General features: G+C 34.8%; 1 protein-coding gene across 5 annotated transcripts in view; it reads left to right on the top strand.

Moving 5' to 3' along the window:
* Positions 1-16401, top strand: part of stac (C2 and C2B_Munc13-like domain-containing protein staccato) — a 164651-nt gene that overhangs the window by 108225 nt on the left and 40025 nt on the right. For all 5 annotated transcript variants that reach the window (XM_089099313.1, XM_089099305.1, XM_089099296.1 and 2 more), the window contains exons 12-15: positions 1591-1785; positions 3514-3805; positions 8490-8585; positions 12830-13072. In XM_089099313.1, coding sequence (XP_088955439.1) covers positions 1591-1785; positions 3514-3805; positions 8490-8585; positions 12830-13072 — 826 coding nt within the window. The remainder of the gene's footprint in view (positions 1-1590; positions 1786-3513; positions 3806-8489; positions 8586-12829; positions 13073-16401) is intronic.

Here is a 16401-nt window from a genome sequence, read left to right as displayed (position 1 = left end):
CATCGTAAGTAACCTTGATGAATCAAATGTCTGGCTGAACCTTGTCTTAGTTGATTTCCAAAAAGCTTTTGACCTGGTTGACTACACAACCCTAATTCGTTCACAACTGATTAACTTTAAACTTGATCCTCTGTTAGTAAATATTATATTGTTTCTTTCAAATAGATCCCAAGTTGTTAAATACAAAAATATTTTCTCTAACCCCCTCCCTATATATTGTGGAATTCCTCAAGGAACCTTATTGGGACCACTTTTATTTCTAGTCATGATTAACAATATTGGTAAGGACTTCCCCCAAAGGTGGAAATACGTGGATGAGTTGTTGATCCTCGAAGTATGTCACAGGAATATTAAAAGTGACCCCCTTGAAATTCTAACCCACATTTCGGATGAAGCTAAGAACCTAAATATGAAAGTAAATTCCACTAAATCAAATATAATGACGATAAATTTCTTGAAATCTATTCCCGCCTTCCTTGACCCTATCCCCCCAGATATTTCTGTGTCTTCCTTTAAATTACTTGTCTTCCTTACAATTTCCTCTAATTTAAAGTGGGATATCCACGTGAAAGATATTGTCCGTAGAGCTAATGCGTCCATGTCTCTCCTTAAGCTCTTGAATAAATTTAACGTCCCCCCATCCCATTCTTTAAGGATTTATACTTCCTTTGTCCGCCCGCATCTTGAATATGCTTGTCCAGTTTGGAATCCTGGCATCTCCCGTAATGAGTCAGATAAAATTGAATCTATTCAAAAAAGAGCCCTAAGAATAATTTTTAAAGAATCTTTGGTACCATATTCACTCCTTCTAAAAAAAAGGCCAAGCTGGAAACTCTTGAGCACAGGAGAGGAACGCTGTGCCTCCGTTTTGCAAAAAATGCAATAATAAACCCTCGCACGGAAAACATTTTCCCCAAAAGACACTCCCCATCCAGACACCACCTGCCACGTACTGTTTCTGAACCCATCCCTATCTTGTCCCTCATCCGTTGCTTAGCCTCCAGATATGAAAAAACTTTTGTCCCCCTCATTACTGATCAAATAAACCACTAGATTTTTTTTTTTTTTTTTTTTTGTACTGGTGGTACCCATGCTGGTGTCTGTTTGGTTCTTCCGTTCCCTCCCCTTTTTATATACTCTTTTTTAAACCTTTTTAACACTATTTTTATCTAATTTTTTTTGGTTTTGTTTTAATTTGTGCCTTTTTAACTTTCTTACATTTGACACTTTTTGTTTTTTTAGACTAATGAATGGCTTTGCCTTTCTGATATTGTTGTTTTTGGCATTGTTTAGCCAGGTTTTTGGTTGTTGTGCTATTTCTATGTCTTTTTTTATTATATGACCCCGAAATGCAAATTCGGCCCTTCGGGGCTTGTGATAGTCATTTTTTGAAATAAATATCTTATTTTATCCTAACTAGACTTCTTCTATTCAGATTTATATTTGAATTCTACTATCGTAATCCTAGTTTACTGCTTCAATTCTTTTACTTTGACTTCAGATCTTTATAGAATAGTTTTAGGTCTTTATTAAATTTAAGATGGTGACGAATCCTTTTTAAAACTTACAACTAATATCTTTACTTTTCAGATTTCTCAATGCACCATATTTCATGTTAATATATCAGATATTCGATCAAAAGCTTGCAGAAATATCCCATCCTGTGGTACAGGAAGCTACAGGATTATTTGCCGATCTCCTATTGGATGGTTCCGGAAAAAAGGAAGGGTTAACGCTGGGCGCAGCCTTGTTTGAACTCTATTTACTACTCCAGCAGTTCCACAAGTAAGTAAAATGATAATTTTGAGTTTTGTGAGAATTTTGATGCCGCGTGATTTGTTGTCACAGGCCATTAACTGCGTCAATTTGTCATGTTAGATAATAATTAATTTGATTGATATTAATTTAGTATTTAATTCTCACCAAAATAGTTAATAATAATTAACCTGAATTGTTAAAGTTGGATATCAACAAAAAAAAACAAGAAGAACCAACCAATCAATAGGTTAAATTATAAGCAACAGGTTATATTATCTTATATAATTATATAAAAAGGTTAATTATAAGGTTAAATTAAATTATTTTGTCTAGATTTTCTAGTGGCGTGTGAATGATGTATTAGTCTTAATTATTATTTTCAATGTCCATGGGAAAGTTTTTTTGGGAAGAGGAGTTGACAATCGAACAATCTTCCTTCCAAGATCTATTCAACCTCCTCTTCCTCCCCCTCCTCCTCTTCCTCCCCCTTGTAGAGAACTTTGGGAGAAACTAACTAATATATTCAAAATTACATTGTCTTTGGATTTTTAGATTTGATTGTCAATTGTAAAAAACTAAAGAAAATAAATAAAATTTAGTAACATGATATATCCACTCGTTTGATATACTATAATACTACACTACTAACAACTCACTGCAGTACCAATCTGCCTGAGGCCAACACAGCTACGCACGCTCCTCCTCCATCCCAATCTATTAAAAGCCTCCCTCTTTAAACTCATCCAGGAAGCTCCGCATTCCCCTTTAATCTGTCCTTACGACATCCTCCCACCCCAATTGGGGACGACTTGCTTTTCGTTTGTCCCTTGACGGTTGGCCGAAAAAATCAATCTTTTTCAATCTATCATCCTTCACCCGCTGGATGTGCCCTAGCCATCTCAACCTTTCTCTCATTATAGCCCTAGATATTATATTAGTTAGGATCATAATACTCTTTCATCGTAAGTTTATCTAAATACTGCCATTTATTTGTCGTAGAAAAGTGAATAGAGAGGCTTATCTCTGATTATACGGAAGAAAGTTTAAAGAAAGACAGAAGGAGAGAAAGAAAGAAGAAATAGTAGATGCAGAATCAAAGAAGACAAAAACACATTAGTACTTACCGTGTCTTTGATAAGCTAATGTTGGACTTATGTTTGATTGTTGCGTATTTTTAGTGTGGACTCAAAATTTTACAAGATCTAAAACGAAACGATTCTTGAAACCTTAAATAGAGAATGGAGTATTTGACCCCACCCCCGTAAGAAATTCTAAAGTTTATAAGATGTAGAGTAAATAAAAGAGGTATAAAAGAGGTTTTTCTCTAGTAGTCTCTGTGGCCCTTTCCTGAAATCCCACCACCTTTTTCAACTTACCATCTTTTAATCTAACTTTGCTTTTCTTCCTTCACTATTTTGAAGAATTCGATCCCCACCCTATGCGTATATTTAATAAACAGCGCTTCACTGTTACTAATAATGCGAAAACCACTCCTCGGCAGCTATTCTTAAGTAAATTAAAGTGTAGGTAGCATTCTGTTTTTTTTTAAAGGTTTAAATAGTGTTTTATTTTGAAATATTGGTGCCACTGAGAAGAGACAAAGTGGAATTATTTTATTTAAAAAAAACAAAAAAAAAACTATGTATTTAATGGAAAAAGCAGAGTACATTTTTCTAAAAAAGAGGACTCGGCTCAACAAAATCTCTTACTACGGTCTTTTTTTGTGAAATTCAGTTTCAAGGAAGTTTTTTTCAGGTTGAGTACACCTTTTCCAGAAGAAACAATTTCTCAGATGAGCCTTTACGGGTATAACAGGTGGTTTTTCTCTGCAATTACCAAGTGGTTGCAAATCGCAACAATCAAAGCACTTAATCTGATAGAGAAAGCTGTTGAGATAGACACTTTAAAACAAGTGGATGCGTATCACAAATATAGCACCAGTGCTGTGGATTGTGTACAAGTATTTCATCAAGTCAAGACATCGTGGAAACAACTTGGATGGCCTAACCCAGAAGAGTCGCTAGCATATGTATTGAAAATTCTGGAGGCAAGTCTCTTATTTGTTTATTTTGTTGTAATATATAGAGGTCTACGTTATGATATATAGTAAATTCACAATGTATGATTGATTTTGGAGGAATGGGTAGATATATATAGGTGGACCGGAGTTGAAGTTAAACCTAGCGAAAATACCCACCTTACGTCAAACACAGAGGCCTCAAGAGCCCAAGTACACAGGAGATTACTAATATCAGAGATGATTATCGCCTATTCGTAACCTAACTGTTACGAGGATAGACAGTACTTTAATCTCTAAACGAGTTAGGGAAAATATTTATATGAGGACGTAGAAACAAAATTTTACTTATCATGTCGAACACCTAATACGAACGCAACGAACGGGAATAACTAAGAGAATTTGTTTGACTGGCTCAATTTTAGGAAGTCTGGTTTGTTCAAAACAGAGTTGTCAGTCATAGAAGCAATGAGGTAGCTTATCTTGCCAAAGCTAAAACGGTGCCAACGGGTAACTTACGCGAAACAGCTCCTTTAATAGCGACAGGTGACTGAGAAATATCCCACGGATGGGTTTTAACCTTGTGATGTACAATATTTGTCTATTTGTAAATAATACTCTGCTGTGGCACATTGGATTGATGATCTGCTTGGTAATAGGGGGACCAGGGACAGAAATACACTGTGACAAAATTAGGTGACAGGCTTGCTATTTGTCCCTGTATAACATACCCAGTAACTGAAACGTCGATTCGACGCTCTAAGCGTCAGCAATGGCTCTTGAGGATATTTATCTATATATTTTGTTATGTTATATATAAGACAAGTCTTTTAATTGATTGCAAATACGATTGCAAGCTTCTTGCGTATTCATTTGCATTGATCATTTGAGGATAAGTAATGAATGTATGGTAAATAAATTTTGAAATACGATGGTTATGAAGTTAGAGAAGGGTACTGAAAATTTTAATATGATGTAAGTACCTAGGGGGTCATAGGAACGAACCCTTTTATAAAAAAAGATGAAAGTGGAACAAGCATTAGCTTTATTGTCTTAGGGGCCAAATTGCTTGGTATGTTGATACTTACTAGAGTAGAAGTTCTAATCAAAGGACGATGTGGTTTTAGCCAAGGAAGAGGATTTGTTGACTTTGATCAATTGCTGAAAGGTTTTGAATAATTATAAGCTTTTCCTAGTTTAGGTGAATTTGGTGCTGGAAAGGAAAATAGTAATGGTAAATAGACTGCTGTAGCCAATGGTAACCAAGAAAGTATTTGTATTAGGGCTTATATTTAGGAGGGGTAGCTACCTATAGGATAGTTATGACGTTGAAAAACTGCAAGATGTTATTTGAGAGGAACTTCCTAAGAACAGTTAGATATGAAATTGAGAGTTTAGAAATGTAGAATACCCTGTATGGATGGAATAATTTTGGGAAAAATGTTTGTGAATTAGCAGCAGAAGTTATAATTTAGCTAAAAATATTAGTGTGAACGCTTTAAGATTTGTGGAAAAAAGAGGAGGTTTAGTTTCGGAGTGATAGATCTTACGAGAATAAGATGAACAGCTGTGTAGTAGATAATGTATTAAAGTCTGGATTTAGGAGACGTGAAATGAAGGCCATAAAATTACTGGGAATGTGGAAGATGCCACCAAACAGTATTATAGTAAAACATTGTATTGCCATGCAAAGAATTCGATAAGAAGTTGTCAGTCTGCACTTGTCCTAGATAAAGGTTGGAATGAGACCTCAATAGAAAAGTGGTGATTGTTTGATGCTGTGAACGAAATTTGGCAGCGAACGAACATGACAAAGAACGAAATTTGTTTGACAATTCAAGGACAAAGTTAAGGATGATTTATAATAAAAAAAAGTTAGAGATTATACTAAATGATATGCCATATAAGTATGGTAAACTTGTTAGCATGAGACTGAGACCCAAGCCACACCGAAGTCACACTTATTGATAAAAAAGCCAAGATTTGTTTATGATTTGTGCTTTTGTTTCATTATTATGTCAAAATCGCACTATTGAGGTGGAAAATTGAAATGGGTTGAAATTGGTTTTTAAGTCCTACAACAATGCTAAATTGTTCCTAAATACTATCTAATAATACTATGTCTATGTACAATTGAGCATATTCATCAATATAATAGGAAAACTATTTTCCGGGCTTCCAGTTTCTTTCTAATTAAAAAAATTATGCCTTGAGTCTTCACTCTAATTGGTCAGTCACAAAGACCTGCCTGGAAGGTTAACATAGTTCAACTGACAATTTTACGTACGAGATTCATTATCGGTCCAGTGGTTGTCCGAATTTTTTTGTTTTGTCCACGCCTATGCCTGTAATTGTGGCTCGGGTGTAGCATAGCTGCGTTTAAGGTTCTCTTTGTTCTGTTTTGGCCCGTTTAAGTGCTCACGACGATCCATTTTATTTAGCCCCTTAAAAAAAGAATCTCTAAAAGTATATTTGAGGGTCAGAAGCGGAGTAGTAGATGACATGGTGTGGAATCAAATTGCATGAGGTCAAAAATTAAACTTATCAATTCAAGTTTGACAATTTTATTAACTAAAGAAATTTTTACCCCTACACAAGATTCCTGAGGACTATGTCATAATGCTCCCTTCAAGAGGAAGGGGTAGTCCTGGGTTTGCACAGCCACATTGGAGGGCAACCAGTCCCCATCCCCTTCCTTGCACCCCTTATTACTCCAAAGCCATAATTTATTTTTGAGATAACCATTTTTTCAGCATAGTTGAAACGTCCAATAACTATGCCTCTTCGGATGACATGGTATGGAATAAGGAGTTCTGCCATGTTCTTGCTTAGATGAATTATTTTGAAGTCTTAAGGACCGCACCAAAGTTTATAGTAGTGTTTGGTTATATAAAGGAAGATAAATGCTACAGATCAAGCAGAAAATTTGAGTAATCTAGCTTGAAATATTACTGAAATGAGTGAATTTTCAGAGGTTTGAGAGTTCCGACTGCGAGGATAGGTTTGATAATGTTAACAAGACTAAGTCACTTAAATGAGGAGGAAGGAGTGTTGTTCGGTAACGACCAAATTGACTAAGTGGATGGCTTTAATTTTACGGTAATTCTAAATGTGCAAAATTCACTAATTTCAAAGTCATAAAAAAAACCTGTGAGCCTGAGGAAATTTGGACAATTTTATCAAAAGGGAGAAAGGGAGATGGGGGTTTGATCTTGAACTACACCGGCTTATTCAGCTTATCTACAAACACCTCGCCGAGATTTCTAGTTCCTATGTATGAAAACACGAAATTTGATCGTTGTTTTTTTTTCCCGAGAAATTTTGTAGAGATGTCGTTTTTATCTTATTTTTGGCGTTCTATGTCCCCCTTTAAAGAAAATATTAGGAACTTAAATTTTTCATATGTAATAGTCATTTTCGAAAAACATCTTTGCAAAAGTTAATTTTAGGCATAAGGGCCAAGGGTGGTCTTCACCCAATCGAGTGGAGTGAGGCTAAGTAAAGAGCCGGTGAAGGAATCTTTTTAGTAGTATGTGTGAGTGTTAGTATGTTAATTTTTCTGCTGAATTTGTGCCTCAGCTATTCAAGCTAGAAATGTTAATTTCGAAGAACAATTTTGGAGCCATGAGAATATGTTTAATTCCAAAAATTTTTAAATCATTGCTTCACTAGTCTTGACCCTTGGTATATTTAGAAGCTTCTTAGAATCAGAATTATGTTTTGGACGAAAGCCAAAAAAATGAGAATCAAGCAGGGACAAAATATTAAATGAGAGAATGAAAACACAACTTCTATAATGATCATAATCGCTATTTAGACTTGAGAGTATGAAACCAATGGAACCGGTGCTATCGGAGTGCACTCTAAGGCTTCAAAGTGAAAATTCCTTTAATGGACAATAGTCCATTTGAAAGCAAAGGTCTCACAGAAAAAATTTGGTGTTATGTCCTGTGATAAAACACCATAATAACAACGACCAGAACGTCGTATAACAACCATAGCCATAACACAACAATGTAATACAACAACCATAACAAAACATGGTAACATCCTACATAGATGCGAGACTCAAAATAGGGCCCAGGGGCTAGGGGTCCCCAAATCAAAGTTATTGGGGCCAAATAGAAAACTAACGGCCTTAAGGGGTTTTATTTTAGATTATTTTTGAAATATGATCAGCCTTTCCTGGACACTTGATGCGATTGTTGGGAAACTATCGCTGCAAAGCTCAATCCCATAGTGATCTAGTTTTTTCAATAAAAAAAATAATTTGACAACAAATATCTATTTCATTTAGCGATTTCCTGTACGCTTTTCCTGTTGAGGAGGGGGGGTGGTGGGTTAGGAGGTCCTCCTTCTCTCTGAAAGAACTACAAATTATTTAAAGCTGTTTGAAATTGTCAACAAAACCTTTATTAAATTGTTAACAAACAAAGAGGTGGCGGAATCACATCTTTAACATAGTAAAAGGTTCAAGCCTAAAGCCTACAATTTATCTTAAATTTATTAACGTCTCTTTGCTTGAATTTTGACTAAGAAATTTTTATCATACCACTCATAAAGTTGTTTACACCAGCTTGGACTGGTCATAATAAAGTTTTAAGTTTTAACTGGGCTTTTTTGTTTAACGTTTCTTTTATTTCTTAATTAATTTAGCCGTGTGTTTACACAAGTATTTTACGTTTTAAGATTTACATGAAATAATTTTTTTCAGGACATTTGCAGATGTGCGGACTTTTATTCCGTTTCTATTGCTACAAAGTTCAATAAAATGCTTCAGGAGCACATAGGTGGCAAAATAACAGAGGAGGTAAGAAATTATTTTTGGTTTTAATCTTACCTCATAGAGGAGGACATCATTCCTTCTTGAGATATGACTGAATTCCCTCCCCCTTAAGGCTCGCAGCTGTATGCACCTATGGTTCAATACCCTTAAGTGCACTCTTCTTTGTTTCTGACGAGTCATTTTATTATCTCCAGAATTTTACAATTCATTTTAATCACTCTGAAAAATATGATCAAAGAAAAATGGATGATTGACATAATTAATCTGCAATTTACAGTTTCAAACTGAAATTTCTCTATAATTGATAATTAAGCAGAATTATTTTTATCTTTGATAATTATTTAAGCCAAATTAAAAGTAGGCATTGCTTCCGAAAATCTTTGTAGGGTAAGAAGACTAGTTAGTTTTAAGTGGATAGGTCTAGTGGTGGCAAAATTCCCCTCTCTTTCCCTTCGCCTACATTTTAAAGTACCTGAAAAGGCAAGTAAGTAATAGTTTCGGACAGGCTAAAAAAAGGAACACTGTCTACAAGTGTTAGATGGTGTTGGTGGTTTTCTATTTGATACCTTTCTACTTTAAGAACTTCTCATATCCTTTCTGTTGGATTTTAATCCCTTAATTTTTTTTCACCAGGGGCGTCAATCCACTTGAATCTAGCCTTGGGGTGGGGGAGAAATGTGAATATACAAATCTAGAGGGAGGAAGGAGGCAATTTTGTGTTTTGTTTTTTTTTAATTTTTATAAGTTCGTTATAGCTGTAAAAAAGGAGTGATACCAATAGGTATATCAAAAGAATTGGATTTTTATGCTGATTTTAAGCATATAAATTTTATTAAGTTTAGTCTTACCCATTAAAGTTTACGAGCCTGAAAGTATATGCCTGATTTTTGAAAAAAGGAGGAAAGACCATCAGAATCCCTCCGTCAGATTCAGAATATCAGAGAACCTTACTGTAGAGATTTCAAGCTCCTATCTGCAAAAATGCGGAATTGTGAATTTTTTTTTTACAGAAGAAAGATACGGATGCGTGTTTATTTTTTTTTTCTTCACGGCTCAATAGTAACTGAAACTGTAAAAGCGGAACTTTGATACCGGCAAATATATTAAAAGAATCGGCTTAATATGCTGATTCCAAATATATAAGTTTTTGTTAAGTTTAGTGTTACATATCAAACGTTACGAGCCTGAGAAAGTTTCTCTGATTTTTCAAAAGAGGAGAAACATCCCCTAAAACTCGAAGAATCTTAAAGAAAATCACACCATCAGATTCAGCGTATCAGAGAACCTCATTTCTGAGGTTTTAACTTCCTATCTCTAAAAATGTGGATTTTTTTTTTATTTTTGCCAGAAGAAAGATGACGAATTCGTGTTTTTTTTTTCATGGGTGATCGTATTGATCCAGTGGTCCTAGAATATCGAGAGAGCACTCATTCGAACGGACATTAAAAGTTCTAGGTCCCAATTTAAGTGACCAAAAAGATTGGAGGGCAACTAGGCCCCCTCCCCCATCCGTTTTTTCCCAAAATCATCCGATCAAAATTTTTAGATAACCATTTTGTTCATCATAGTTGAAAGGCCTAATAGCTGTACCTTTGGATATAACATAAGCCCTCCCACCACAATCCCCAGGGGAATTGACTTTAATTTATAAAATTTGACTATTGTTTACGCATAGTATTTGTTATTGGGAAGTATGCACACATTTTTGGGGTGGGGGGTGGGGGTGAATTTTCTGTTGGGGGTTTTTCCACGGGGGAATTTTCATGGGGAGGGAATTTTCCGGGCTATGAGCTTGTCAGGGGAAATTTTACACTGGGGAAATTTGCCTGAATTCCTATAAGAAATTATTTTATATGTCTTGCTTTCTCTTTTCCGTCTCAATTTTACGCGTGGAGCTGTTAAGGGTAATTGTCCGGCGTAAATTTTCACCGGGATTGAATTGTCTAGAGGGTACAGATATTATTACATATATGAAGGGGTTGCCCCCTCCTCAACACCTCGCTCGTTAAGCTAAAGTTTAAATTTAGTCCCAATTCTGTAAGAACGACTACTGAAACACAAGGTTCATTTAATTTGAACAATAAGAATGTTTTTTAACTACCAAAAAACTTTAGCTTAAAGAGTGAAGTGTTGAGGAGGGGCAACCCCTTCATATAAATAATCATTTCTGTTCGTTTTAAGTTTTAATGCTGCTCTTTACTTTCAGTTGAAAAAAACTTTTTTTTTCGTTTAATCTTGAGAAGGATCTAAAATTAAACAAACATTAGGTCATTTTTCTGACCTATTTTCAGTTTCTTTTAATCTAACAATGAATGCAAAATAAATTTAAAAAATGTAATTCGGTAGATGAATAAAGGTGAATATTGCCCCACGCTTATTTGTGCCTATTGAGGTTAGTTTATTTTAGTTATGGCGTTCAATAACAAATTTCACTTATTGAACTGTGTCCACAAGTGATTATTGTGACTTATTGCAATTGTTATTTTCTTATTATGTTACAAAGTTCATCCTTTTGCAGATAGAAAATCCCTCATCTGCAAGCAACTTGGTCTATTTATCTATCAGGATAAGCTAACAATATTTTGTTAGTTTCAAGGGTTCTGTGAGGTTGCAAGATTTTTTTTGCTATAAATTCAGAACAATGTTCAAATCGCGTTCAATACATCACAATATTTACGCTTATTCAGTAAATTATTGCAATTAGTTGTAATAAACTCTGTAGAACGAGGAGATAGATGACAGGATGACGGGCTGAAATGCTAGAGTCCCAAGACTGCCAAAAAACAGCATACCAAAAACGTTCACCGGGAATAAAGCCTTAGGTATCGTTACCAACGTCGCCTCGTGTTGAACCTTGACATTATTACTTTTTTTTGTATTTTTTTGCGAAATAAGTTGATTGGTTGAATATTATTTGTATCTGATTAACTATATTGAGAAAATTTCAAGTAATTTTAGTTAAATCAGCTAATTTTAAATATAAAGGAATTTACCCGAATAGTAATTTGTATATTAATATTAAAGTTAGCATTCTTCGTGAATTCTTCTCTCATCGGGAAAAGAATTGTCTTCTCCTTCTTCCAATGAAATTTGGAGGATGTTTCTATAAGCACAAGATGACAGGCCCCAAACCCCCATTGCAATTCCTCGAACTGAAAGCGCCAAGAAGCGGAAATCAGCACCACTGGTATAGACTGTAAAGCCTAGTGCCGTATCCTTTTTTTTGTCAGTTAATCCTCTGACAGAAATGTCAGTATGGTTGAATTCTGCTTCTAAGATTTCGAAACTTAATGATAAAATTACCAAATGTTCAAATTGCCATGTATTTTTTCCTAAGAATATATAATTATTTCTTGTTTTAATCATACGTTTTGCTGTGTGCCGTAATAGAATTGTAATAGAATTGGGATTTTAGATCTCTATTTCATGTGTACATATTTCAAACCCAAATCACCTGAAGCCTTTTTTGTTTTAAAATTCCCTACACCCAAGGACAGAAGCCCCCGAATTGTCACCTTCTCTAAGCCTCTAGTTTGGCTGGGAAAATGATATAATCCAAGAGAAGTGCATATTTTTCTTTTGTCAACTTTCTTCTCCATTTTTTACGTTTTTATTTTCACTTCAGTTTCTTTTCCTCAGGACCCGTGCTACCTCCCCCCCCAAATACATCTAGATATTTGGAGTTTTTTTCACTTTTGCCTATAATTTCATATATCTTCCATCCAATTATTGATGTTTGCCCAGTTATGGTGTTTTTTTTAAAGCTATCCCTTCTCCCTAAACTTCCAGCCTTCTCCCCAAAATATGTATGTGCCTGATAAGCTAAGTGGTGTACTTCATTTCAGTGTTATCCATACGTGTATATGATAGTTCCTTTGATATTTTCATCAGATAAAGTTCTCCAAAATCCATAGTATGTTTCACAAATTGTAGCTGAACTGTAGCTGAAGCCCAGCTATTAATATTGCCAAGGTTGTCAGTGTAAAAAAAACATAACTAAAGTAAAAACAGACTATTTTCATATTCACATTTTAATGTATGAAATATTCGTGAGTTAAATTCCTGCTTCATGTTGCCTAAAACATACACTATCGATATCAAATTATCGATACTTTTGGGAAATATATTGTGTTCATGATTTTCAAGCATCGTCCACATCTATTTTGTTCTCACAGCTATGCTTGTATGAGGCTTAATAAACTTGTTAGCTTTATTAATACATAGATGCGTCTCTTCTCTAGCATTTACAGGCTTATTTTATTTTTCAGATTTTAATGGCTGTGAATAATTTAATCTTTGTAAGAGATTCAATTGAACCGTTAGTTCCAGAGTTGGGTCTTTCACTAACGTCAGATGGGCGTCCAAATTCAGCTCTACTCCGAGCGTTAGCTTCGCTGCACAACGAAGCAGTTGCAATGTCTCATGTTAAAACCGTCCAAGCCCTGATAGCTAATTGTGCAGAAACAATAGAGACAAGGGTTTCTGAAATGTGGGATGAATTTGGTGAAGCAGTAAGTACTAATTAGTCTTATCAGAAAATTTTAATATACTTTTTGACCCCTTTTCTTCTTCCTGTTTATTTAGTTTTGGATTTTTGCGGTTATTCTCTGTAAAACTATTGCATTCAAGCCATCAGGGTACTGAACAATCAAAAACATGCTAGAACATATTTTTTTTTATAAAAAATGGCTAAAGAGTAACAAGACGGCCGAGGTTTCCAGGACATTTTCCAGATTGGATTAATTGATTACAAACAAAATTACTACTATTATGATAAGTAGCCACCTTTGAAAAGCCATTAAATTAACTGATTCCAAGCAGCTACAATTATAACACTCTCACAACCTTTAAATCTATAATACTGAGAAAGAAGCAAATTTTAATATAACAATATATATACACTTCGTAACCTACGAAAGATCGACATAGAATTGTTTCTGCATCTTTAGCTGTAACACATAACCTCGTAACTTTTATAGTTTATTCTAATATTGTTATATTTTTTTCAGAATTCTCAACGCAAACTAGTCTTTATGAAAATCTGAAAGTTTTGGCTGTGAGAGCATTATAATTGTAGCTGCTTGGTATCCGTTAATTTAATGTCTGTTCAAAGGTGGCTACTTATCATAATAGTAGTAATTTTGTTTGTAATTAATTAATCCAATCTGGAAAATGTCCTGGAAACCTCGGCCGTCTTGTTACTCTTTGTCGATGAAGGAAGACCGGCGGCGACGGGGCAAAAAACAGCACGCCGCGCCGCCGGTAGCGACGCCGGGGGCGCGCCGCCGGTAAGATATTGGCGGCGCGCCGCCTGCGCGATCACTGTTGACCGCAAACATTAATGTTTTCATTAGTCTTTCTCAAATCACAGCTTAAATTTACAACAGATTCGAGCCTATTCATGAGTTCAAAAATTCACAAGTCGCTGGCTGGAACTGGTCTTCTTTGTTATTCATCAAGAGAAGTAGAAATCTGGTAGAAACGAAATGGCTGTGGCGTTTCAAAATCCTTGCATAATACGAGTAGTTGAAGTATATATTATCTATGCATTCTTGACATAAATAATTATCAAAATTAGTAGTTTTTTAATTGAGCATTGCTGCATACAAAAATTCAAATACCGTATCACAAAATTAGTAAGTTATCCGGGTAAAAACTTTAAATATAACTTTGAACTTAGAAGCTTAATTTTTTCATAATGTTCTTTTCCTATATCTGTTTTGTCATATTTAAAAAATTTGAAATGGGCAGCTTAGATATTGATTGTTTTTTTGGTCTTTTGGATTTCTGTTAAGCCTTCTTGTATTAAAAAATTCTTTTTGATTACAATTTAAAAAAAAATTTATTTTAAAGTTTTTTTTGGCTTATTTATAGAAAATATGTCATGCAGGCTAAGGCTGAACTGCTGCCTTATTATCGCTCTTTTGGATATTATTCATTTTTTCTTTTGGGGATTCATTCCAAATTATAAACTGATTAATGCCTAATACCAGTCAAATTATAAACTGTATCTAAAAGGAGTAAATTTATCAAATTGAAAAATACATGATGAGCACTTCATATGAGAACACTTCAATTACAATGACACAAAAAACACTTAATAGTTTATTCCCTATGAAGAAAAATGAAGTGCCAGCTATTTTCTTAGGTAAAAAATGAAAAACTCATCCGTTTTAAGTGTAATTAAATGAAATAATATGCAGACTGAAGTAGCTCCAGGAAGATGTTGAAAATTTCAACTTGAAATGTTCATCCTAGTTCGTCACTTTTAATCCAAGCAAAATGTTAGGACAGTTAGTATCAGTTATTGAGTTTAAGCTTTGATTTCCAAATGCTCACAAGAGTTACCAAATTTAAGACAGTCGCAACAATAAGTCACCTGTGGTCCAAATACTTAGACTCCTCTTTGATCCCCACCCAGGCTCAAAGCTTCTGCTATGGTCATTTCCATGGAAATCTCCAAAGAGTTTCTTTTTAAAATAGCTTTCAAGCGTAGTTAGGGGTATTTAGACTTTTTTGCTTTTCTTCAAAACTTTGAAAAAAATGTTATAATATTCCAAATGTTACATTTGTGCATATTTTTGGTAATCATTTGTGGGGTGATCGAATTTTTTAAACCACTGTAGATACTTAGGAACATTGCAACATCTAGTACCCTAAGGTCATAAGACTGTCGAAGATTCCTCCTTGGACCTCCCAAATTGAAAGGTTTTATTATGACCCGGCCTTTTATGTAACTTGGGCACTGGACCAAGGGCGCCATTGTTACTCGAGCGCAACGTTAGGTGGGGATATCGACATCGCTTTCGTCACACCAATTCGTTTTAGTGTGAATCTGTCTGGTACATATGAATGAATGTTTTCAAAGTAAACCTGTTTCATCAATAGGAAAAAAACCCGGATTGGACGCATATGTCCCTTTCCCTTTGGACGATAAAACCATGCAAGTACTGTATCAAGTATAACTCACGAAAATCTTGTTAATTTTGTCAACTTTTCAACTTTTTGGCATCCCTTCTTTCAATAAAAAAAAATCAAGGTACTATCACTTAAATATAATAACTCCCTATGCCCCCCTTCTGGATACCATCTTGATAGGATACCGTCTCTGCTTTAAATAAAAAAAATAAATTAACTTATTGGCACCCCTGCTTAAAAAAAATCGAGGTATTATCATTTAAATATGATAGCTCAATTCCCCCGTCCCCCCCTCTGGATACCACCTTGATAGGATGCCGTCTCTGCTTTAAGTTAAAAAAAATGAACGTTTTGGGATTCCTGCTTTCAATAAATAAAATTTCGACCTATTATCATTTAAATATAATACCTCTCTATATAATCCCTACCCCCCCCCCCTCTGGATACCACTTTGATAGGATACCGTCTCAGCTTTCATTAGAAAACTAATTTACTGAATAATTAACAAGGTCACTATAGTGTCCCTTGAAAAAAAATTGAGGGTATGAGTAAAGGGGTACAAAGACAACAAAAAAATGTCAAAATTATTCAGATATACCTCAAATTATTGGAAAACTGAGTGATAGATTCGCCATGGCATTCCATAAGATCCAAAGAATCGAATTAAAAGGAAGCACACACAAAAGCCAAATTAGGCCGGTAGCCTGTGAGAAATCGTAATATACCCAAGACAATGAAGAAGTCCTAATGGGGGGACCTGGGTCTATCAAAATATCTCAATGGCTTCATAGGGAATTTAATATCATTTTCTTATGTCTCCACTTTAAATGAAAAAAATAATTATCTTTTTGGCATCCCTGCTTTCAATAAAAAATGAGGTAATATCATTTTAAAATGAAAGCCCCCTATCCCCCTCCCTTAT

This window comes from Artemia sp. Qi Xiang Cuo, chromosome 2 (genome assembly GCF_049724085.1).
Source record: "Artemia sp. Qi Xiang Cuo chromosome 2, ASM4972408v1, whole genome shotgun sequence".
Classification (NCBI taxonomy): domain Eukaryota; kingdom Metazoa; phylum Arthropoda; class Branchiopoda; order Anostraca; family Artemiidae; genus Artemia; species Artemia sp. Qi Xiang Cuo.
Note: the sequence above shows the minus strand (reverse complement) of the source record. Positions and strands in the feature narration are given on the sequence as shown.